Source organism: Panthera pardus, unplaced genomic scaffold (genome assembly GCF_024362965.1).
Source record: "Panthera pardus isolate Hobbes unplaced genomic scaffold, ASM2436296v1 HiC_scaffold_26, whole genome shotgun sequence".
Classification (NCBI taxonomy): domain Eukaryota; kingdom Metazoa; phylum Chordata; class Mammalia; order Carnivora; family Felidae; genus Panthera; species Panthera pardus.
The window spans coordinates 5,643,401-5,667,270 of NW_026526832.1; the positions used below are offsets into that span (position 1 = coordinate 5,643,401).

The 23,870-nt window shown below is 57.2% G+C and overlaps 1 protein-coding gene across 1 annotated transcript; it reads left to right on the forward strand.

Moving 5' to 3' along the window:
• Positions 1-4,922: 4,922 nt before the first annotated feature.
• On the forward strand, positions 4,923-20,363 carry PROM2 (prominin 2). Its single transcript, XM_019445848.2, has 24 exons — positions 4,923-5,328; positions 5,970-6,019; positions 6,439-6,641; positions 6,737-6,857; positions 7,136-7,199; positions 7,487-7,576; positions 7,865-8,064; positions 8,412-8,486; positions 9,293-9,356; positions 9,538-9,697; positions 9,984-10,136; positions 11,013-11,136; positions 11,650-11,741; positions 11,857-11,941; positions 14,279-14,425; positions 14,931-15,002; positions 15,819-15,911; positions 16,048-16,101; positions 16,432-16,512; positions 16,733-16,801; positions 17,472-17,561; positions 17,790-17,896; positions 18,252-18,326; positions 18,508-20,363. Exons 1-23 carry the CDS (start codon positions 5,073-5,075, stop codon positions 18,313-18,315), a joined length of 2,514 nt encoding a protein of 837 aa, XP_019301393.2. The 5' UTR covers positions 4,923-5,072; the 3' UTR covers positions 18,316-18,326; positions 18,508-20,363.
• Positions 20,364-23,870: the final 3,507 nt, after the last annotated feature.

The window sequence follows — 23,870 nt, forward strand, 5'->3', positions numbered from 1 at the left end:
TTCTCAAGGGGACAAGGGGTGGAGCCAGTTTTTTCCAGCTGCAGTGTAAACTCTACTTAAGGCTTTTGCCATGGCGCTCCTGGGCATCTGGGCAGGACATGCCAAAAAGGAGACTTGGGGGTCAGACAGAGCTCCTGAGAGTCTGGTCGATGGTGTTGTCACGAGCACCCAGGATGAAGAAATGGACACATGGCACCTCCAAATGTTCCCTCAAAGAGGGAACATTAATAACCTTCCTTTGCACTTAATGTGGTGACCGGAAGAGACTGGACTACAGAGGATGTTATAATAGGGCCAGCAGCTCATTTCCAACACGTGTCTGTGTCGTTTCTAAGTCAGGCTCTAGAAGGGGCATGACCTGCCTCTATGATACTCCTGGACAACACGAGACCCCAGATTGCCCCGAGGTTCTGCAAACCAGACTCAGTCTTCTCCCCAAGTGCCATGGGTTGAGGAGGGAGCAGATGTCAGTGCCAGATGTGGCCTGGGCCCTGACCTTGAGATAAGCCCTTGCCCCTGGCCTTGGAGAGAACAGGTAGCCAAGGAGGCTGTGAGTAATGAGGAAGAGGATGCTGGGTACCCTTGAGGAGGTCTGGCCTGAGCCAGAAGATGCTGTCCTCCTAATCGACAAAGAGACCAACGGGTCTTGAGAACACGGCGACCCTCTTGTTTCAAGGGGACTCACCTGGCCATGTAGAGAGTGCATGGCCTGCCCAGGGGGCCTGGGCTGCAAGGCCTGAAGTCTTCAGCTGACCTGAATCCTTCCTAAGCAAGTCCTTCTGGAGAGTCTATTCAGTACGGGGTTGCTTCCTTTAGAAGTTCACCCTGTAACAGCAGACCAGAGTGCAGCCATCTCCATGTGCCCCGGCCCCTGCCGTCCTGACTCCGACTACTTCTGACCAAGCTGCCTGTCCTGAAATACCTGCTGCCTCTGGGGTGTGGCCGTGCCCAGGCGCCCATGCTGAAAGCTGCACCTGGCCTGCAGTCGTTACCACAGGGACACTAGACGCTTTGCTGAAAACCCCACATGCTCCCCGTGGCCTCTCTTCAGGCTGCACACCATCCTTAATGCTTGGCAAGGCTCACGAAGATGTTCCCAGGGACGTGCCACTCACCCAAGAGACCCCTCCCCTTCCCAGTCACCCCACCCCTTCCTTGCCCGCTTTACTCACCTCCATGCACTCACAGAATTTCAGCTTGGGGACTCTCCCATCTATTCTTAAATCACATTCACTTGCAGACTCTCTGGCTGATATAGAATGTCTTATCTTTACGCGTTTTGAAATCTGCTTTCCTCAAGTCTAGGGAAACGTTTATGGAGAATACTTTGTACCCTGGGTTCTGTGCTTGAGCCTGGGGCCAGGGTGGAGGGGGAGAATATGAGGGTGAATAAAATACAGCTTCTATGTTGGGGTGACAGACTCATGACCAGGAAATATGGGCCAGCCTGAAGGGACCCCCAACTGAGCCTGGCTGAAGAGTCCGGGAGCCTCCCAGAGAGGATGACCATTGAGCCACGTCTTTTTTTTTTTTTTTTAAGTTTATTTATTTTTGAGAGAGAGAGAGAGAGAGAGAGAGACAGAAGCAGAGCATGAGTGGGGAAGGGACAGAATCCGAAGTGGCCTCCAGGCTCTGAGCTCTCAACACAGAGACCGATGCGGGGCTCGAACTCATGAACCTTGAGATCATGGCCTGAGCCAAGTGGGGTGCTTAACCGACTAAGCCACCCAGGCGCCCCCCATTGAGCCAAGTCTTGAAGGATGAACAGAAATGGGGTGAAAGCAGAGGATGAGATACAGCAGGGGGACCATGTGGGCAGGGACAGGACAGAGCATGTGCAAGATGAGAGCAGAGCACTGTGAGAACCACCAGGGGGGGGACCGAGGGCTCTGGTGGCGCCTGGGGAGACAAGTTAAGGAATTCGCTTTCATCCTGAGGCTGGAGAAGGAGCCATGGGAGGGTTTGAAGCCAAGGGGTCACATGGTCTGATCCGCATTTTCAATGGTCCATTCTGGAGAAATGCTCAGGAGGTGGGATGCATTTGAGTGGCTGGATGCAGGAAGGAGGGAGAAGGGATGGTTTTGTGGCTTGGGGTATGTGGTGGTGGAAATTCTCTGGACACCTGAGGCCAGAGAGAAGGGGAACCAGTCTGCTGTTTTCCCTGACAGCTGGGCACCCCCTCCTATTTCCAGCAGGTGGCGCATGAGGCAGCCGGCAGGCCGCACCTAGGGTCCTCAGGCTCTATGAGCCCTACTGCTTTCGGAAGGGCAGAACCCCTCTCCTTGCCCAGCTCTCCCCACCTTAACCTCAGGGCTGTGGGGCCCTGGGGACCATCAAGCTCCTGAGGACTGTGACTCAGGGGTAGGAAAGTGACCCCAGGAAGTATTCCCAAGGTAACTAGGGACAGCTTATCCCAGATCAACCAAAGAATTTCCAGGGAGAGCAGAGGGTCCCAGTGGGTAGCAGGAGGAAGGGACGCGCAGGGGTGCCAGAAACGCGTGAGTAAAAGGAGGGGGCGGGGCAGGACTACCCTTGAACCCCTTTCCACACTTCTGGAAGCCCAGCAGCTCTTAGAGGCGGCTGCGGAGTCCTCCCTGCTGTCCAACCAGCCCGCCCAGCCCCAACACAGCCACTTGCTCTGCCCCCCTCCCCCAAGGAATTCAATTACAGCAGCAGTTTTGGGGTTTCTGCCAGGTGCCCTCCAGGTGGGGCTGACCCAGTCCCTCCAATGAAAGATTGTTCCATCAGGATCCGGCTCAGGAAGGAGACTCCTGGCTTGGTCACTGACTCAGGAAAATCCCTTCTTTGGAGTCTCACTTTGTCCACCTGTCAAACTGGTAGATTCAGTATCTTTATCAACCCTCCTGCCCCTAGGCCAAAAAAGAGGCTTGGTATGTTTTATTTTTTCTTGGAGAAATCTCACCTTCAACGTGCAGGGCTTTCATTATAGACACTTAATGAAAACAACAGCAGTAGAAACTCATGGCTTAACTGCGATAGTTGGGAAGAGAGAGAAAGAGGGGGAGACCGGACGAGGCGGGGACGGGGCTGTTTATGTCCCAAGGTCCCTGGGGTTCCCTGACCTCCTGGGAAACTGGGGTCTAAACTCCTTTGCCACCAGTGCACTCAAGTCAGGGAATACCAAAAACAAAAACAAAAACAAAACCCTAAGTGGAGTTCACGGCACCGTAGTGGATTATAGGAAGCTAGGAACGGGCTATTTCTGGGCCAGTGCTGGCCTGCAGAGAGTTCTTCTACACAGCTCACGCTGCAGGAGAGGAGGAGGGGGAAGGCTCTGGGGAGACCAGCCCTTCCTCTAGGCAGCCTCCAGGGGGGCCATGGTGCCCCCAGGGCAGGTGCTGCGCTCAAATGAGTGGGATGGGAAGAGTGAGGGCTGGGCACAGCCCGAGTTTAGCTGGCTTGCACGGTCACAGGGCAGAGTGGCCAGGGGACTCCCTCCAGAGGTTGGGGTTGGGCCTCCAGGGGCAGTACCTGTCCTGGAGCCTCCCTGGACCCGAGGAGCCAGCACACCCCCCCACCTTTCCTCATTGCAGCCCTGATCCTCATCTCTGAGTCACCCTTTGATGAGGTTCCGTTTCCTGTCTGCACCCCGTTATTAAGTGGACCATTCCTTCTACAACCGTGTACTCGTTACTGCTCTGAGAAAACCATAGGCGCAGCCATAGGAAGGGTAAGGGTTCCGTCGCAGGCCCAGCCCTGACTCAAATTTAAGTTACTTCTTTACTGTGGACCCCGCCCACCATGAACAGCCCCACATCTGTACACCCCTCACCCACCTGGCAAATCAGGGAGGGCAGAGCTGGAAGGGCGGGGCAGGAGACCTTGGGGAGGGGTCACAGGGGTGATGGCCCCAGCCCCAGCCCCTCCCTCCAGGGCTCCCGCTGGGGAAGAGGGCTGCCATGGGCACTCACAAACTTCTATCACTCCTTTGAACACGATGAACACATGTTGATTGCACAGAAATTAGGAAGTACAAATGGGCAGAAAAGGATTAAAAATCGCCGAGATTCTACCTGGAGATGATCCAGTGTTTCATACCCTCACTCTACATACTGTTTTGTAAGCAGCTGTTTGCACTTTTTAATGCATTGTATCTTTAAGGTCAAAAGAGCCATTTCCACATCATTTTCTTTAATGACTGCCCTGTGTGTCTTGTGAGATGCTCTTTTCACCATTTCCTTGGTGGTGGCGGCCATCGGGATTGTTTCTGTATCGTGAAGAACACGCCAGAAACATCCCCCAACCATTTAGCAATACTTCCCCACAACCTGCTCAGCTCCAGGCACCCTCTGGGTATTGGGCATACAGCCACTTACAAAACAGAGACCTGTGTAGACACATCTCTGGCCATATCCTTGATTAGTTCTTTTGGCTGCTGACTGGATGGGGCATTGCTGGGCCAAAGGGCATACCTTAGCTGGGACTCACCCTCCCGAAGGATTGCACCTGTCCGAGTGGCTCCTCTGGGAGCCACTCTGGGGCAAAGTCTGGTGGCCTCTCTGCTCCAGATTGGCCTGGCAGCAGGCCCAAGCATGACCCCAGGGGACAGAGCAGGCCCCAGAGGAAGCTGGGGGGAGGAGCCCGGTTCCTGGGTCTGTGCCGCCGTTCCCGCCACCCCTTGGGCCAGCGCTTCGCTGGGTGGCTGTTTTCCCAGCCCCAGCCTGGGCTCTTGGGTCTGGGTTATGGAATACGATTTTTGAAATTGGGTCACCCCCAACAATCCAGAGCTAGTGAGGTGTCTCCCCTTCCCAGCTCGGAGGCAGCCCTCCTACGAGGATTTGGGGAGGGGAGAAGACGCCCTGGCTCCCACCCCAGGACGCTGGGGGCGGGTCCGGGCCAGGCCCTGCCCCCCTCCCCAAGGCCTCCGCCCCTGCCCTTCCAGCGCTGCGGGCGGGCGCCCAGGTAGCTCGGGAGCCCAAACCTGTCGGGCCGGTTTTGAGAGCCGCGGGGACACGGGCTGGTGAAGGATGCACGGCCTGCCCCGCGCTCCGTCCGCACCCCCGGCCGCCTGAGCCCCGTCCTGCCTGCCCCGCAGTCCCCCGGCCGACCCCATGACGCGCGTACCCGGCCTCCTGGCGCCCCTGCTTGGCCTGGGGCTGGGGCTGGGGCTGGGGCTGATCCTGAGCTCGCTGGGGGCAGGGGCCGCGGACTGCAGGTCCTTCGGCCGCGCAGAGCGCCTGGCGTTCGCCCCGGCGGCCAGGGTCCGTTGGCTGGCTCCTCGCGGCCGCCCGCCGGGGCCCCTGAACCCCCTGTACGGCACCGTGCGCCGCTTCCTCTCCGTGGTGCAGTTCAACCCCTTCCCCGCCGGTGAGTGCGCCCCTCCCTCGGGCGGGCCTCGGAGGTAGTGGGTTCCCCCTCGACCGCGGGGCGCGCCTACCCCGTCAGCGGGCAGTTGGAGGGCAGGGTCCCCAGCCTTCCTACCCAGAAGTCCCCGGGGGCCCACGGGCATCACCTGGAAATCTTGCTGCGTGACCTTGGGCAAGCCCTTTTTCCTCTCTGAGCCTCAGTCTCTCTGTCCTCAAATAGAAGAAATTACATTAGAAGTTCTCAAAGACCTGGCTAAGATTTTTCTCTGGGTCTAGGGGTGCTAGGGGTTGGGAGGACAGGAGGGGCTACAGGGCCCCTCCCAGCCTGTCCCTCGCCTCTTGAGGGGATGGGCTGCTAGGCCGGGCCCCTTCTCTGCTTCAACCAGGCTTCCGGCTTCTCCACCGCTGGGCCCACCTGTCGGGTTCTGGAGGAGGGGTCGGCCGGGCCTCCTCTCAGCCACTCCCACCTATGGCAGCCCTCCCTCCTCCGGAGGCCGGGGCATGAATGCACAGGGCTTCTCCTAGGGTGCCATGGCGGTGGGAGGAGCCCTTCCAGAGAGCCCACCTTGGCCTGGCAGTGAGGGTGGGCACAGGGGCAGGGCAGTTGCTGTCCTCAAACGCCCAGTTTGACTCTTTCCTTAGAGTTGGTAAAGACCTTGCTGAATGAGCCGTCCTCCGTGAAGGTGGATGAGGTGAGCCCTGGGGGGGGGGGGGGGGAGGCGGAGAGCAGTGTGGGGTGAGCATGAGGGGCAGAAGTAGAAAGGCCTCCTCAGCTCAGGCCACCTTGCAGGGTGTCCCTCAGGGTGGGGGTCTCCGGCATCCCCTCCCCCCCTTCCATTCACGCTGTAATCCGCGGGCCTAATTTCCGACCGCAGCTCTGCCATTAACTGGTCCTGGGGTTTTGCAGTGAGCAAACCTTGACTTCAGTTTCCTCCTCTACGAGATGGTAAATAACAAGGACACCACGCACTTTGCATGGGTTGGAGGAGACGTGTGCAAAGTGCCCGCTGTGGGCGCATCCCCTTGCCTTCTGGTTTCCCTGTGCAGTCAGACCGGAAGCCGCGGCGTTGGGAGGGTCAGGACAACCCCTCACCCTTGCCCCCTTGCCCAGGTGGTGCGGTATGAGGCTGGCTACGTGGTGTGTGCTGTGATCGCGGGCCTCTACCTCCTCCTGGTGCCCATCGCCGGGCTCTGTTTCTGTTGCTGCCGCTGCCGCCGGCGCTGTGGGGGCCGCGTGAAGACCGAGCACAAGGCCATGGCTTGTGAGCGAGGCACCCTCATGGCCTTCCTGCTGCTGACCACCCTCGTGCTACTGTGAGGGGCGCCCAGGCCAGGTGGGAGGTGTGGGCTGAGGCCCAAAGTGCTCGTGGGCATCCAGCAAGCCCCTGCCTCCTCCCCCATCCTTGCAGCATTGGTGTGGTCTGTGCCTTTGTCACCAACCAGCACATGCATGAGCAGATGGCCCCCGGGGTGGAGGCCGTGCCTGAGACTCTGCTCAGCCTCCGGGGCCTGGTCTCCGATGTCCCCCAGGTCAGTGCCCAGTAACCCCTCACCCCCACGAGCCTGCCTGAGCACCAGCCCCAGGCGGGACAGAGTAGAGTGGGACCTGCCAATTAGAAAGGGTGCCCCTTTGAACACGCGCCTGGCTGCCCCCTGCTGGAGAGTTGTTATAATACATAAGTGCACCCAGGGCATCCTCAGGATGGCCACCCAGCTGTGTGGGGAGTCCCGGGAGGGCTAGGGAAGGGACAAGAGGGGGGCTGTCAGGTGACAGGGAGGAGCAGCCTCATGACCCTGTGTTTGCCTAGGAGCTGCAGGCCGTGGCACAGCAGTTCTCCCTTCCCCAGAAGCGAGTCTTGGAGGAACTGGATGGTGAGGGTTATAGCTGGCCGACAGGCTGGCCAGCCTCTGGGTCCCCCTGCTCAGGCCTGCCTTGGGGGCCCTCTCACCCCTTCATCCTGGGCTCCACCTGGGCACACCCTTGAAGAGACAGGGACTGGGCCCAGCTGGGGAGCACAGTAGTCACCATGTGACAGGACCAAGAAGCCAGGACCTCCCCTGCAGAGCCCAGTGCAGGACCTGGGGAGGCTAGCTGGATGGGTGAAGAGGGCCCCTCGGCTTCTGGGGGCCAGCCCTGCAGACGACCCTGTGCTCCCCAGGTGTTGGCAAGAGCATTGGGAGCACGATCTACACCCAGCTCAAGAGCACCGTGTATGAAGTGCTGACCTCAGTGAACAGCCTGGGCCAGGGTGAGTGGGCCCAGTGTCCTGGGTGGCTGCCTCTTGGGGGCAGGCCCCACCCTCGCTCAGCCTTGGATTTCTCTCCCCGCCTCAGCAAGCCCGACCCCTGACTTTCTCATGGCTCTATCCTGGGATCCCTCCTGGCATCCCTGCCCACAACCGGCTAAATGTGCCCCAGGGCAGTTTCCATTAAAACTGTGGAAGTTAATGACCCACATCCCTTTGGCTGGGGGGAGGGGGGAGATGTTCTGTGCCAATCACAGTGGAGACTGCTCAGTCCAGAGCGGTGTCTCTCAGCCCTGCAGCTCTCTATGGATCACCTCCAAGCCCTGAATGCCACCTTGGTGGAGCTGCGGGAGGGCCAGCGGGACCTGGAGCCAGCTGTCCGGGAGCACCGGGAGCACCTCCTCACCCTGCTGCAGGAGCCTGGCTGCCAGGACTGCACAGAGGCCCAGAGCCGAGCCCGTGCCCTGGAGCTGGGAGCTGACTTTGACCAGGTGCAGGTCCAGGACAGGGCCACTTGAAACGGGGGTGGGGGCGCTGCTCTGCCTGCTGCTCCAGGAATCCCTGGATGCTTCCTGAGGCAGACTCCTGATCCCTTTCCTCGGCGGCTCCTCCCCTCTCCAAGGATTGACGGTCATCCTGACAATGGGGGCAAGAGCTTTCCTGGGCCACGCGCCGTACTGTGAGCTTCGTGTGTATTAGCTCCTTGAGTTCTCCCTGCCACCTGGGGAGGTGTTCCCCATTTGCACACAGGGACACTGAGGGTTCCTCCCATCCTCCCTCAGGGACCCCTCTCAGGCCTCTCTATGGACTTTGTCATAACACCACCACCCTATTTCAGGTGTCCCCAGTAGACAATGTCCTGCATCGGCTGAAGGGTGTCCCAGAGGCCAACTTCTCCAGCATGGTCCAGGAGGTGAGTGCCTGCCCAGTCTACCTGACTTCCCCATCACCTGGGAGCTCACAAGTGAGGGATCTCATTTTCCCCCTTTGGGGTGGGAACCCAGCTGAACCTAAGACTTGGGTCAAATCAGGGCCTTACCTCCCATATGGCTCCGTGGGCTGGAGGCTCATGATGTCGGTTCTCAGTGCACGCTCTCTGATAGGGGAGGCTGGCCTGGAACTCAGAAAGAAGAGCTGGGCCCCTCAAGGTGGGGGGGTGGGGGTGGGGCTGGGGTGACAAGGGAGAGAGGACAGAAGCTGAGCCCTGGAGGTACAACCCGTCATGCAGATGGGCTGTGGGGGAGGGTGCGGCATGAGTCAGCACCTGTGACCCAGGGCCTGGAAAATGCCAGAGTTGGGGAAACGGTGAGTCACCTGTGCTGGGCGGCTGGCGTGGAAGTTCCTGGGAGGAAGAAAATGGGAGCTGAGGCTAGGAAGAGTAGGTTGGGGCTGGACTGTAGGGACCTAGGCCCGGCATGCGTAGGATGGATGGAAGAGAAGAGAGGATGGCTGGGAGGCTGCCGCAGTCTCGGCAAGAGAGGTGGGGAGAGCAAGGAGGGGTCTTCCAGGAGCAATATTTTGGGGAGCTGAGTCACGCCGGGCTGAAGGAGGAGAGAAGAAGCCATTGACCAAGAGAACAAGGGGAAGCCTGTTTTCTCATTTCCTGAGCTGGGAGCACTAAGAGGGATGCCCCGCCTCTGGGCCTGGTGATGTCAAGGGTCCCTGAAGCTGGGACAGCAGGTGGGAAGTGGGAGGCACAGCTGCCTTTTGTTCTGGCAGGAGAACAGCACCTTCAACGCACTCCCGCTCCTGGCAGCTTTGCAGACGGCCAACATGGTCAAAGGTGAGGCCCTGTCCAGGGGCCACCCCCACCAAAGAGACTTGTCGACAGGAGGAGGGGGCAGTAGGGGTAGGGTGGAAGGGGAAGGCTGTCCTCCATCTGGGCCTGGTCAGAGAGTGGGCCCTCTCCGCGGGTCCCACATGTTCTTCCTGCCCCTCCCACAAGTCTCTGCTGCTTTGGGCAGAGCTGAAGGAGGTGATAGCCCAGAAGCCTGAAGGGCTGAGGACACTGGCCGAAGAGTTCCCAGGCTGGGAGGCAGCCTCTCGCTGGAGCCAGGCGCTGGAGGAGGTGGAACAGAGTAGCCGCCCCTACCTGAAGGAGGTGCAGAGATATGAGAAATACAGGTGCCTGGGAGTCCATGGGGTGGGGATGGGATAGGCAGCCCAGCCTCTCAGCCACTGTGGGCCTGATTTTGAGCCCCCATCAACCCCTGGCTGCACTAAGCATCTGCCTCCATTTAAGCCAAGACCCCTTACTCCTCGGGCCTCTGTCTCCACCTTGGCTGTGTGCCCTTGGGATCTGAGCCTGGGGAGCCCATAGGAGCAGTGGGGCCCCACCCAGCCCCTAGGTCCTATGCCAGCCCATCCTGGTGCCTCCCTTGTCAGTGACACCGCACCCTCTCTGCGGCAGGTGGATTTTGGGCTGCGTGTTGTGCTCTGCAGTCCTGCTTGTGGTGGTCTGTAATCTGTTGGGCCTCAACCTCGGCATCTGGGGGCTGGCTGCCAGGGAGGACCCCGGCCACTCGGAAGCCAAGGGCGAGGCTGGAGCCCGCTTCCTCATGATGTAAGAAGGGCTGGGGAGAGGGGAAGGGTCTTTCCCACTGGGCTGCCCAGATTCCTCTCATGCCCATGGACAGCTCCTAGTGTGGCTACAGAAGCAAGTCCTGGGGATCAAGAGGCTGAGCTCTACCTCTGCCTCTGGCACCGATTCACTGGATGGCTACGGGCAAATTATTCACCCACCTGGGCTTCCGTGTCCTCATCTGTATACAAGGGTGGACTAGAGCGGGAATGGCAAATAAGAAGCATTTCCCCCTTCCACGCCACTGGCAACTATAGTAACCAGTGGGCACCCTTTCCCACTGAGTCGAACGTAGCCTCAGAATCCTTCTTAACCCAGTATCTAGGTAGTACTACCAATAGGAGGTGGCACCCGAAGTAGAATCTGCCTGACCCAAGGGGCGAGTGGAGGCTGAAATGCAGCCTTTGTTCTATTCTCCAAGCCTCAAACCCTGGCTTGGGGCTGTGCCTGTCCCCCAGAGAAGCCCTACAGGGCAGCACTGGTCCTGTTCAACCCTTCTAAGTTGCAGCCCTTGAAGGTGGCTCTGTTGAGGGCTGAGCTCTGGAGCCAGTCTCCTCCATGCGCCTTAGTCTCAGAGGCGGGCAGTCCTGTCTCTTCCAGCGAAGCAGCTACCTTCTCCTCTAGGTTGCTAGGGCCAGCCAGGACACCCATGATGAGGGGAGTGGGGGAAAGGGGGAGGGGAACAGCCAGCAGTTCTGAGTTCTCCCCCCTGGCCCAGGAGGCTGAGCCCTCAAAGGGCTCTGCCCTGGGGCCGACTCGCTGACCACGCAGCCCCCGGATGTGGCGGGACAGAGGGTGTGGTCCAGTGCAGCTGGCCTCTCTCTCCCATCTCAACCCTGTCCCTCTGCCTTCCCCCAGGGGTGTGGGCTTCAGCTTCCTCCTTGCCGCACCCCTCATCCTCCTTGTTTTCGCCACCTTCCTGGTGGGCGGCAATGTGCAGACGCTGGTGTGCCGGAGCTGGGAGAGCAGAGAGCTCTACAAGGTGAGCCTGCCGTGTTCTGCGGCCCAGAGGGAGGTGGAGGGGGATGAGGGCAGAGCAAGGGGTTAGAATGAAGTGGGAGCCAGAGGGGGAAAGGGGAGGGAGGGACAGGAGGATGGCTGGAGATGGCCAAGGAAAGGCAGGAAATGGCCAGTGGAAAAGGGGTGAGAGAGAGCAAACCCGTGAGTCCCTGGAATAATGCCCAGGCCCCAGGGCAGGGATCCCAGGGGCTGCACCCAGACCCGAGTCTGTCTGTTCTCCTAATACTGAGTCTGCAAACTGGAAATCCTGGTTCTCCAGTGCTTCTAGCAGGTGAGCCAAGGTGCTGGCCCAGAGAAGTTTCCCTGCAAGGAGTTAACGGCCCAGGGGTGATTTGAGTTAGAGGCAGGTTTGGGCTGCAGTCACAGGGTCGTGGTCTCTTCTGTGCCAAGGTGGCATGGGACCAGGCTCTAGGGGAGCTGGGACGGCCTTGCCCTCAGCCTGTTTCAGGCCCATTCCTCTTTGCCCCTTTTCCAGTTTGCAGACACCCCAGGGAACTTGCCCCCATCCATGAACTTGTCTCAGCTTCTTGGCCTGAAGAAGAACATCAGCATCCTCCTGGCCTATCAGTGAGTGGGATGCTTAGGCTGGGGGACAGGGTGTGAGGAGCAGCTGAGGTGGGTGATGTCAGCCCCCACCTGCTGTCTTTTTCTCTTGTCTTCGATGCCCATTACTTCTCCCCAGGCAGTGCAAGGAAGGGGCCGCGCTCTGGAGCGTCCTGCAGCTCAATGACTCCTATGACCTGGAGAAGCACCTGAATATCAGCCAGGTGAGAGAACCTTCTGGAGGGTTGTGGGGATTCTTTCCTGCAGAACCCCTTCCTCTGGCCTTGCCTCTGTGGTAGGCCCATGTTATTGAACTTGAGAAGTCTGCAGGAGCAATTGAGGTGCCTCAGGGACAGAGGCCCCAGGTGAAAGCTCAGAGCCTGACCCAGGGCGAGAGCCCAGGGTGTGTGGGTGGATGGATGAGAGCCTGGAGGCTCTGAGTGCTGTGCTCCGGGAAGAAGTAAACACAGCTGAGGTTGTAGTAGGGAAGGATAAGGAGAGTGAATGAGAGGGCTAAGGTTAAGGTGTGCGTGTCCTGGCTGAGGACAGGCATTGGTTGGGACACTGCAGTCAGTAGTGGGGTGGTTGAGAATGGGGTATGACAGTGAAAATGATGGTGATGAAGTTGGGTGTCCCTGGGGGAGGGCTCACACAGCCATTAGGTGGGCAGGGTTTGAGCCCTGCCCTTCAAGCCTGTTCTGTTAACCACTGGACTTTGCCAGAGCTTGGTGTTTAGAAACCATATCCATACTGGCAAGAGACAATTCTAGGACAGAGAGAAGGAATGGCTGCTTCACCGGAGGGGATGTATTTTGAGAATGTCATTTTCCTAAGGGTGTACAGAAGCTGTAACATATTCCTTCCTTACCTCTGTCTGCACTTAAGTGAGGTGGGGAGAGCCGCCTGGACTCCCAAGGCCCCTGGGGAGCCTTTCCCAAGCATGTCCTGGGAAACCCCTATGTCTCCCCCCCCGCCTCTCCCCCTGACCCACACTCCTACCATGCTAACTCCTGATTCCTCCTCCTCTCCAGAAACCCTTCCAACTCCTCTTAAATCCACCAGCCCTTCTCAACCCACGGCGTAGCATAGCCAAATGGTTCAGATTTCAGTTCCAACTCCGTGTCTGAAAGTGTAATCTTGCACACTGCCTTAGCTGCCTCCCCTTTCTGCATCCCTGGCAGACGAAAGGTCCACAGAGCAGCCACATCCCAATGTGAGGCCAGAGCTACTGCCCCATGGATGAAGGCTGGCCAGGGAGGACTGCAGCAGGGGACCCAGGCAGAAGGTGCCCCTGCTCTGCTAGCTGGACGTCATGGTTCTCAGGGGAGGTTCCGGCTCACAGAATAGTGTGGACGAGCTTCAGGTTCAAAGGGACTGGGCAGTCCTTCAGGGCCATGTGCAACACACCAAATGTGACCTTAAGAGCACTTGTCTTCAAAGGAGATAAGAACGAGCTGATGATGCAGAAATAAATATGACAAGGTGTGCTTTCCAGGGCACCAGGAGGGCTCTGCTCGCCTTCAAGCCTCTCCTGTGTACCTGTCTGTTATGCTATACCTGTCAGGTATACCCTTGTGCCTGAAACACTGCCATAAGAGCCCCGCCTCTTCAAGGATTAGAGGGAAGCAGTGTGGCAGGATAGGGAGGGGCGAGCGGGGCTGGGTTCTGTTAGCTAACTTGCTATGAAATCTTGGGCAAGTCAATGTTCCTCTCTAGCCTCAGTTTCTCATCTGTTAAACATCGGGGCTGAATTTCATGCCCAGTCTCTTCTAGCAATGGTTGAAAAATGCCAAGAGTCCCCTTTTGTTTTTTAATGTTTATTTATTTTGAGAGTGAGAGAGAGAGAGAGGGAGAGAGGGCACTCAAGCAAGCAGGGAAGGACCAGAGAGAGAGGGAGAGACAGAATCCCAAGCAGGCTCTACACTGTCAGGGTGAGCCTGACATGGGACTTAAACTCACGAACTGTGAGCTGAAGTCAAGAGTCAGACACTTAACCGACTGAACCACCCAGGTGCCCTCAAGAGTCTCCTTAAACTGTGGTCTCTCTTGGAAATGTGATTGGGTTTCCCCACTCATTCACTCTTTTGTACGCACTCAACAAACTTGTATTGTGCCTGCCACATGTGAGTCTCTGTTCTACACTGAGGGGCTGGTACAGAATGGGCAGACAAGTTGCCACTCTCCTGGAGCTGATGGCAATAAACAAGTCCACAAATAATTTCAGAACAACAGATACTTTGAAGACCTTAACAAGGGTGATGTGATAAAGTTGGGCCAGGGAAGCTATTTCATATTGGGTTGCCAGAGGGTCTGTGTTTCTGTCTGTGAGCCAGATAGATGCAGAAGAGAGCTAGGTCTTGGTGGGGGTGGGTTGGAATAGGGACAGGTGGGAAGCAGAGGCCTCCTGGGAGACTGTCTGGGGCTGGGAGTAGCCAAGGTGGGGGCTTTGGATATCCAGAAGGAGGGCCCTGAGGGCTTGGGGAGCCCTCACCTAGGATAGCAGCTCTGGGGTCCTGGTTCAGCAACTGGGCACACCCTCACCCTGTCCCCCACCCCCTCAGTATACCGCCAAGCTGCAGCAGGAGTTGCAGAACCTTAAAATAGACATGAAGAATCTGGACCTGCTGAGCCCAGCCGCCCACCGGGACCTGGAAGCCCTACAGAGCAGTGGGCTGGAGAACATCCACTATTCCACCTTCCTTGATCAGGTCAGCAGGAAGGACCTCAGTCCAGACCATGGAAGAACAGAGGGGCTTGCAGAGGAGCTGGGGGTGGGGGGTGTATTATCTCATCACAGCCCTCCACGTTCCCTTCACCTCTCCACACGTCCCTGGGGCTTCTTCCTGTTGGGGGTGTCTGCACACCATGTGCCTCAAGCCTGTCCTGGAGCCACCATCTGGGCTGGGCGGGAAGGAACGTGCTCCCACCCAGCAGCATGTGTCGCTGTTCATGGTCCTGAACCCACTGCTGTGGACAGTATGCTGGTGGGAGGAGGCCTCTTCGATGGGTTACACCAGAGGGCGCCTCATTTTTTCCCCTTCTATCCTAATGCGAAATGCCTGATTTATTTTACAGTTTTAGGTCAAACCCACTGTGACCAATGTGTCACGATAGATTCAGCTCGTTTGGGGTACTTCTGAATAGACTGTACCCCAGTACAGGGCTGGAGGAGCCATAGTGCATCCCCTCTTGGCTTCTCCTGTCTATCTCCAGATCCAGAAGCCTGTGGTGAACACCAACGTGGAGAAGCTGGCTCAGGAGCTGGAAGGACTGGCCCGGACCCAAGTGAGAAAGACCCGAGAGCCCACTGGGCAGGCAGAAATCAGACAGAGAGAGGCCTGGGAGGAGGGAGATTGTGGGAGGGCTTGGAGGGCATGAAGGCAAGGACAGGGGATTGAGGGCTCCCACCAGTGACCGTTGAGGCTCTGGATCCCCTGGCTGGGCTTAAGAGCTTGGCAGAGTCGGTTCTGACTCAAGCTCTACCTACCACCAATGGCTGTGTGGCCGTAGGCAGGTCATTCAGCATTTCCAGGCCTCGCTTTCTTCATCTGCGAAGTAGATTATCTTCCACCTCAGATCACATGGAGTGACTGCTCTGACATCACACAGTTGGGCAAGCGTTTCTTAGTGCACACTGCTCAGGGAATCTGCTGGGACAGGTGTGAGGACAATGCGACGGACCAGATATCACGACAGTTGCCCTCGAGGAGCTTACACTCTATTGGAAAAAAATAGCATTTTGTGTTTATAAGTATTTAAAGCTTAAAGAGTTCTCTTCAAAACATAGACCCCACACCAACTCTGCATGATGGGTAGACAAGGAGTATTCCTGTTTCAGCAGATGCCATTGCAGCTCAGACAACCCCTGTGGCTCTGACTTAGGAGCACCTAGTCAGCTAGGGGTGGACCTAGAACCTGGGCTTCGTGCCCCCAAACCTGGATCAGGCCCGGGAGCTTAAGGTGGCCTCGGTTTTCTGCCTCTGATCCCAGCACTTTCCACGTCTTCTCAGTATGTCTGGCTGAACAGTTGGGTAAAGAATGTGTTGGCGAAGGCTGGCCTGTCCCTGGCAGAGTGCCATTCTCATCCCTGTGTCCCCTCAGGGCAGTTCTGTGCTGGGGCAGCAGCTGCAAGAGGAAGCCCAAGGGCTCAAAAACCTCTATCAGGAGAAGGTCCTCCCCCAGCAGAGCCTTGTGGTAAGCTTGGAGGCCCAGGGAGCCTGGAACCTGGGGAAGAGGAGAGGCAGGGAGGGGTAAAAGAGGAAAAAAGGGCCAGGAACCCTCCTTTTCCACCCATCCCTTCCCTTAACCATCCTTGCTCTCTTCTCCACAGGCCAACCTCAACCTCACTGTCAGGGCCCTGGCATCCTCAGCCCCGAATCTCCAGGTGGCTGCTGGGGAGGGGGAGGGGGAGGGGGAGCCGGTGGGCAACAGAGGGAAAGAGGAAGTCAGGGCCTTGTTGGCTTGGGATGTCATCTGCTCTGCCCAGTCCCCCTGGAGGTTGAGGGTAGAGGGTGGGAAGAAATGGGGGTGGATGAGCAGATCCTTAAAGATCACCATCTTTAGCCTCTGTGTCCTTAGGGCCTAACACCCCCCCCCACCCAAGGTGAGTATGTGTGTTTTACACGTTGAATGAATGAATGGGTGAATGAATGCATAGCATCTCGCTGAACGAGCAGGGCATTAAGTTAAGCCTCTCTTGTCTTCAATCCCCCAGACAGAGACCTCTCGTGTCTTGGACAATGTCACTTACCTAAAAGGACAGCTGCCTACCTGGGCCACCAGTATCTTGAGGAATGTGAGTGGTAGATGGGCAGAGGCAGGGGGGCTGCTTCCTAGTCAGAGATGGGCTGAGGCGCTCAGGCACACGGAGCTTCTCCTCCACCCAGGCTTCTCCATCCCTGTCCCCTCACCGTGGCTCCCAGGAAAGCCAGCTCGGCCTGCCCTGTCCGGTATGGGGCGCGGGGTTGCTGGTTCCTGGAACAGCTGCCAGTCCTGGGCTCCTCTCTGTCCTGCAGGAAAGTGAGTGTTTCCTGACCCGAGAGATGGGTTACTTCTCCCAGTACGTGGCCTGGGTAAGAGAGGAGGTGAGTGGGGGCTCAAGCTCTCCTGGCCTCAAGCAGGTTCCCAGTACCACCGGCTCTTCACACTGTTACATCCCTCCTCTGCCCCGAGAGCCCCTTGGGGTGCCCTAGGCCTTCAGCATTGAGCCCAAACTCCCAGATCTGCACCCCTGCTTCCTGGCTGGGTTCTGTTCACCCAGCCTCTGCCACAGCCCCTCTCTGAGGCCTGAATGTGAGCTGGGCTGGCCCTGGCTTTCTAGAACATGCCCTCCACACCTTGTCACCATACCCTTCCTCATGCCAGTCCCTTTGTCCAGCTCTCCAAGTGCACCTCCTCCTGCAGGCCTGGGCTGACCACAGCCTCTGCAAGCTATCTGGCACCCACACTAGGCAGGTGGGGTCTTGTTCAACCCCGAGTATGTGTGTGTGTGCATGCACAGTGCCGGGCACACAGTAGGGGCTTAACAGAGGCTGGTGAATGGCGTGGAAAAGATAAGAGTGGAGCAAGGAGCCTATGTCAATATGTCCTCATCTCTATGTCCCTGCATCCATGTGTCCGTACAAACTGTGCAGTGGCTCCCTACGGGGTCCCTGGACCTAACTCTGTTCCTGTCAACCTCTTTCTCTGAATATGGGGTGTATACCTGTGGGTCTGAGTGTCTCTGCATGTACCTGCCTCATGTTGACCCCACAGGTGACTCAGCACATTGCCACCTGCCAGCCTCTCTCCCGAGCCCTGGACAATGGCCGTGTGGTCCTGTGTGACATGATCGCTGATCCCTGGGTGAGTGCCTCAAGCTCATCAGGGCTCGTGGACGTGGAGGCCCCAATCGGAGGGGCGGCGTGAGCAGGGCACAAGGTGAAGCAGGACTCTTGCCTCCAGGCCTGCCCACCAGCCCTTCCCCTCAGCCCTTCCCCTCATGGAGTCAATGGGAGGACTAAGGGTACAGAGCAGGGTGGGAAGACTTTGCTGCCTAGCCACAGCAAGCTGACCTCACACCCTCTGTTCTAGAATGCCTTCTGGTTCTGCCTGGCATGGTGCACCTTCTTCCTGATCCCCAGCATCATCTTTGCCGTCAAGACCTCCAAATACTTTCGTCCCATTTGGAAACGCCTCAGGTGAGGAGGCTGCCAGGACTGAGGAGGGGACATCAGGGGTCCAGGAAGGCGTCCTTCTAGTTGCTGGGTTCTACCCCCCGGCACACCCCCTCCTGAGGCCTCCCAGGCTGAGGAGGCTCATGCCTAGCCCTGAAGAGTCACACCCTCTGAGGCACTCCAGGTCCAGAAAGTTCTTTCGTACGTCTGCCCACATCCTTCTTGTTGCAAACACATCTACCCAGCCGCTGCTTTTAGGAACTCTTCCTACCCCCTGGAGAGCTTCTGCAGCTGGAAAATCAGGGCTCTGGGCTTGTCCCTGCGTCAGGGCCAAGGGTCTGTGCCTGGGTGCTCACTCACTCTTTCTGCGACGTCACAGCTCCACCAGTTCTGAGGAGACTCAGCTCTTCCACATCCCCCGGGTCACCTCCCTGAAGCTGTAGGACCCCAGTAGGTGAGTGCCAGGAGTGGGGGGAAGAAGGGAAAGGAAGGGTGTGGGACCCGGGGTCTCTAGGGCCCAGGAGGGAGGGAATGTTCTGGGACTTGACAGGGTCCGAGTGTTGGATCTGGCCCACCCAGCCTGAGCCCTGCCCCCCGCCCCCCGCCTCACCCGTTTGGCTCTTAATCCATAACAGGGATATTTGCTGGCTGCTCGGTGATGCCTGATGCCACCTGCCTCCCTCCCCTTTGACTCGGACTGGACCAGAGGACACCCGTTGCTCTTGCTCTGAGCCCAGACTGGCATCAGGCTTGGATTGTCCCTCAACTCCAGTTACCTGACCCCATTCTGCCTACTTCTTTCCCGCCCCCTTGCTGCTCATGGACCCCTTTTTTCATTCTCAAATGTACATGTGACTTTTGGTGAGCTACAGGAGCCAACAGGTTCTTCCAGGTGTCGATCCCTCACCCTCCTCGCTGCAATATATTAGCACCAGGAAGAGCCTGTTCTCCATCTATTGGAACCCCTTGCTCAGTCCCTGGGGTGAGACGGAGGCCCCGCCCAACCCCAGTCTGTCACCATCTGCCCCGCCCCCTGTCCACTCCTCTCTAAGCTCCTGCTCCTTTTCCTCATCTGACCCGCCCACCTGTCCCAGCTTCACTCTGCTCCAGCCCTTATGTCCTCTCCCCAGGGAAGCCCTTTTCCCCACTTTGTCCCCTCTCTACCTTATCCCGCTACCTTGCTGGTACCCAGGGACCCCCTCCTGCCCAACCAAACTAATCGGGTAAAGCCACCAAGTAGGCCAGGGGCCACCAGGGCTCTGCCTCACAGCTCTCGAGCCCTCCACTGCCCAGGGACCTGGCCCTCCACAGGTCCTGACCTGGATTTCTGGCCCCCCAGTGGGGCGAAGGAGGTCTGTTTGAAGGCTGAGCCCCTTGCCCATACCCCAGGTTGGAAATAGTGCTATTTGTCCTGCAGTTCCCCTCTGAGCACTGGTTTTCTAGGAAGGGACTTGGGACCCCAGAAAGTAGCCTCTTCGACAGTCCCCACCCAGCTTTCCCGGAAGAGATCTGGTGGCCACAACAGGATTTTCCCCTGTGGCCCTTACTCCTTCTACCCTATGCATGTGGCCTAGGGTTATCCCTAGTCCATCCCTGTGCCCTCTCTGATTGCTGGATGCTGAGTTCTAGAAACAGGGAAAGGGAGGAGGAGAGAGAAGAGATGGACAAAACCTCAGATCCATGAAAGTGTTCTCACTTCCTAAGCCTTGGCCTTGGATCTTTAACACCAGCTTTCCCAGGCTACAGCCTGGTGTTTAGTGAGTTTTTTTGGGGAGGAGAAGCCAAGGCCTCCTCTGACCATAGACATCCAGGATCATCCCAGCAATCAGCAGGTGGGGAGTGGGACCCACTCTGGGAGCAGGCAGACCTGGGCGCACATCCTGGCTTTAATGCTAGGTGGCCAGGACACCTTGAACATGTTATGTGTGTTCCCTAGACCTCAGCTTCTCCCTTTGTAAAATGGAAAGAGTAGTCACAACCAGCTCCTAGAGCTGTGACGTTGCATGGAAAGCCCTTGGCAAGAGTCTGCCACAAAACAAGTGCTCAAATGCTGCTTTTTTTTGTTTGTTTGTTTGTTTGTTTGTTTGCCATGACTATTCTGGGCCAGGGGCCGAGCTGGGTCTTGGCAGGTACAAGGGAGGAGGGAGATGGGTCCCTGTTCAAAGGCGCAAAGCCCCTTGAGATTGTAGTCTGCTGAGTTTTGGAGGGTGTCTATGTTCAATTGCATCTTACAGAGCAGCAATGGATTTGCTACTAGAAAGTAGGACGGTGCATGCACAATGCACTCTCATTATTGCAAGCACACTCCAGACAGGCATCCTTGAATGTAGCACAGTTGCTTCTTTTTGGCTTTTCCCCGAAGCTTCTTTGCCTTGTCTCTCATCCGTTGGCCTCTGCAGGGGAACCGTGGCACCCTGCATGTTAAGAATGAAGTTGATGGGATAAAAATAGAAAGAGGACGATTAAAAATCATTTCTGGTTCTCCATCAAAGCTCTCTACCTTGTCCTTCACATATGTGGGCATGCTGCACATAGTTATTTTAATAACTCCCTGATATGGATCCCCTTTGAGTCTATTTCTAGTGTCTGTTGTTTCCCTTGGTTTTTGTTAGTTTTGTCTGTCTCCTCACATACGTGGCGATTTTCGACTGAACGGCACACATTCTATCGGAAAACCTGTAGAAAGAATCTGAGGCATAGAATGAAGTTAGTCTACCTCCATGAGGATTATGTTTACATCTGGAGGACGGCTTGGGATTTAGCAAACCACGGTTGTTTTAATCTACTTTCAGGACTGAGATGATTTGCAGTCCCTTGGAGTGCTGGTCTAGTTCCAGTTCATTTGTTTTCTGGGGGTGAATTCCCCCGGGGTCCCAACCCAAAGCATGAAAGATTTGCCAGGCACCCCCTCCTCTTGGTGGGCCTAGTTTTTACCTCTTTAGTCCCAGAGGCTAACAGCTCTGCTCAGCACTTTTGGAGTGTCTTCTGGGGTCAGTGGTCCTCCCAAGGAGGAAGGAGCCCCAAAGCCACATGTCTCTGGGTTTCCTTCTTTTCCCAGATCTTGTCTCTGATTCTTTACTCCCTTGTTTATTCTCTGATACCCCCAATCAAACTTTTTTTTTTTAAAGTATATTTTGAGTAGATTTTAAGTTGTCCTTAATTGAGAATTCAGGCCAAATTACCTAGTTCACCCTGATCAGAAATAGTTCTGCAAAATTAACTGATTCCCGCCGCCCCCCGCCACGACTTGGGAAAGGCTGCATTTGAATTTAGAATCCAGAAACCTGGGCCCAGCCAATTGAACACTGACTGTCCAAAGGAGATTAGTTTGGAGAATATCACCGTAGGCTCTGGTAACTGGGAATGGGGGTGGCACTCAGCAGGTGACAGAGAGACAAAAATAGCCACAGAGAACAATATATTACATATTTTCCCAGTTTTAAAATGCTGGGATCCCAAAATGCTAATCCTACTTTACGAGTGAAGCAAAGCCCCTTTGTGGTCCCATTCTCAGTTCTCACGATGTTCCCTGAAGGCGATGGGGACTTTCATCCTTGTTTCTCGGTTGAGCAAATGAAGCTCTGGAAAGCTATGTGGCCGACTCAAGGTCTCACAAGTTGAAGCCAGACTTTGGGTTCAGGTCCCCTGATCCTGGTGGCCCTGGAGGTTTCCTTCTGGGCATGCTGCCGGTCCCCATTCCCCAAGGGTGTGTGTGGGAGGGAGGCCCTGTCTCCAAGGAGATTTGATCCAAGTGTCCTTGCTGTCCCTGTGGCAGCAGGGATGACAGATGGGAGGCCCTGGGAGTTCTGCCAGATGCTCCAGCCTGGCCATCCCAGAGCACAGGCCCCGTGGGCCACGAGTGCCAGATTCTGCCAAAGAAATGCCACATGGGCCAGGCCGTCTGAGGTCCCAGGTGGCTGGCCAGGACAGTTTCAGCTGGCTCCAGTGTGCAAAGGACGGGCCACATGGCTAGGGGCCAGCCCAGGCTACCTGAGGGGACAAAGAGAGTTAACATGTACTGAGTTTCTGAGTATGAACTAGGAAGTGTGCTAAGCACTTCACATGAATCGACTCAGATGCAGGCAGTTACTGACCTATTTATGGGTGAGAAAACTAAGGCAGGGAGACTGGGGATGAGCTGAGGAGAGGGGCACAGCTTAACCCAAGGCATCAACTGATGGTGGCATTTCAGGCAGTATCTGAATTCTCTGGGGTCAACCTGAGGCCCGGCTCCGGGGGACCGTGGCCAGTGTCCCTCTTCTCCACCCTCCCAGAGTCAGGACCTGCTTTTCTCTCCTAGTGCTCAGTCTGCCCAGGCCTAAACTCCACGGACTGAACTGGGAGGTTGGTGGCCAGCCTGGTCCACATACCATGTGCTACCGGATTGAAGCCTCTTCCTCCTGGTCCCCCATCCTTCCTTGCGCTTCCTGACTGTGCCGCTCCTGGAGCAGTGAGCATTCACACTCCCCCAGCTTGCAAATGCTGACCAAACACTGCTGTACCCGAGAGGAAAGTGGGGCGTGCGCAGAGATGACCCCACCCCAGCCCTGACCTCCGCCCACGAGTGATGCAGAATTTCGGTGACCCGAACCCTCGCCACACTGAGGACACCCAAGAGTCCATCGCTGAGGTTAGACCAGGGAGATGTTGAGGTGAACTAAGTCCGAGGAGGGTGTGGGATGCCCACCCTTCGCTTCAAGCTTCAGAGAGAGCTTCACGGTGTCCCCTGCAATTTGGGAAATCCAGTGGACTGATGTCTTACCTCCACCTGCACACTCTAGAGAGCAGAAGACAGGCTGGCTGCTTTGCCCGCAGAGCCAAGGAGAGGCCTGCTGGCCCGGGTGACGGACCGTGCGAGGGGGTCAGTGTGGGCTCTCAGGCCAGGTCCCAGGAGGCTGCCTGAGGAGTGAACCGACCAGGGACGAGAGCCCCCTGGGGCCCACATGAGAGCCCAGTCAGGGGGGTGGCCCGGCTCTGGGGCCCCGTGGAGTTGCCTGCAGGAGGACAGGTACAGGTTTTTTTTTTTTTAACGTTTATTTATTTTTGACACAGAGAGAGACAGAGCATGAACCGGGGAGGGTCAGAGAGAGGGAGACACAGAATTGAAACAGGCTCCAGGCTCTGAGCTGTTAGCACAGAGCCCGACACGGGGCTCGAACTCACAGACCGCGAGATCATGACCTGAGCCGAAGTCGGCCACTTAACCAACTGAGCCACCCAGGCGCCCCCAGGTACAGCTTTAAACCTCCCAAACCAGAGCGCAGTTCCAGGCCGGCTCCTGTTCCTGCCCAGTCACAGCCCCTGCCACCTGCCGACCATGGGCGCCACCCTATTGCCAGGTGAAGTGACGGAGAACCGTGACATCTCCCCACCAAGCAGCTTCCTGGGCCCCCCGGGTTTCCATCCCACCGCCGGAGGGTGGGCAGCAGAAGAGATTTCAAGGACCCGTGGAAGACACAAATAAGGTGACGGTAGCTTTGCAATTCCACAGCTGTGCTGGCTCAGCGTCATGGTGACACCGTGAGTGCCGTGGCGACCAGGGGGGCAGCCGACGTTTCTTGAACGCCTGTGAGGTGGGGATTCCACATGTGTGGCGAGACTCATCTCCACCCAGGGGGGCCTTGCTCACAGACAGAGGCTCTTGGTGGGGTGAGGGCCCAAACCCTGAAACTACTGAGGATCTCTCTCTCTCTCTCCCTGCACCACCCCCTTGACCAGGGGCCGGCAGAACCAGGGGCCCCCCAAAAAAGGGCCAAGGGAAAAAGATATAGACTGGGGGTTCCATGGAGTCAGGTTTGGAGCGCCCAGGGACGAGGGCTTTGAACTTGAGACTGGAGTGGAGAGAATTGTGAGCAACAACTGAGGAAGGTCCGAAAGACCCCAAGACTCCCGGGCGGAGGTGGGGTGAGTCCCTTACCAAGGTGGGACTGGCCACCTGAAGGTGCTCACCACTGCCTCCTCTCAAACGTAACCCAACGAAGCAGCCTTCCCCAGGGCT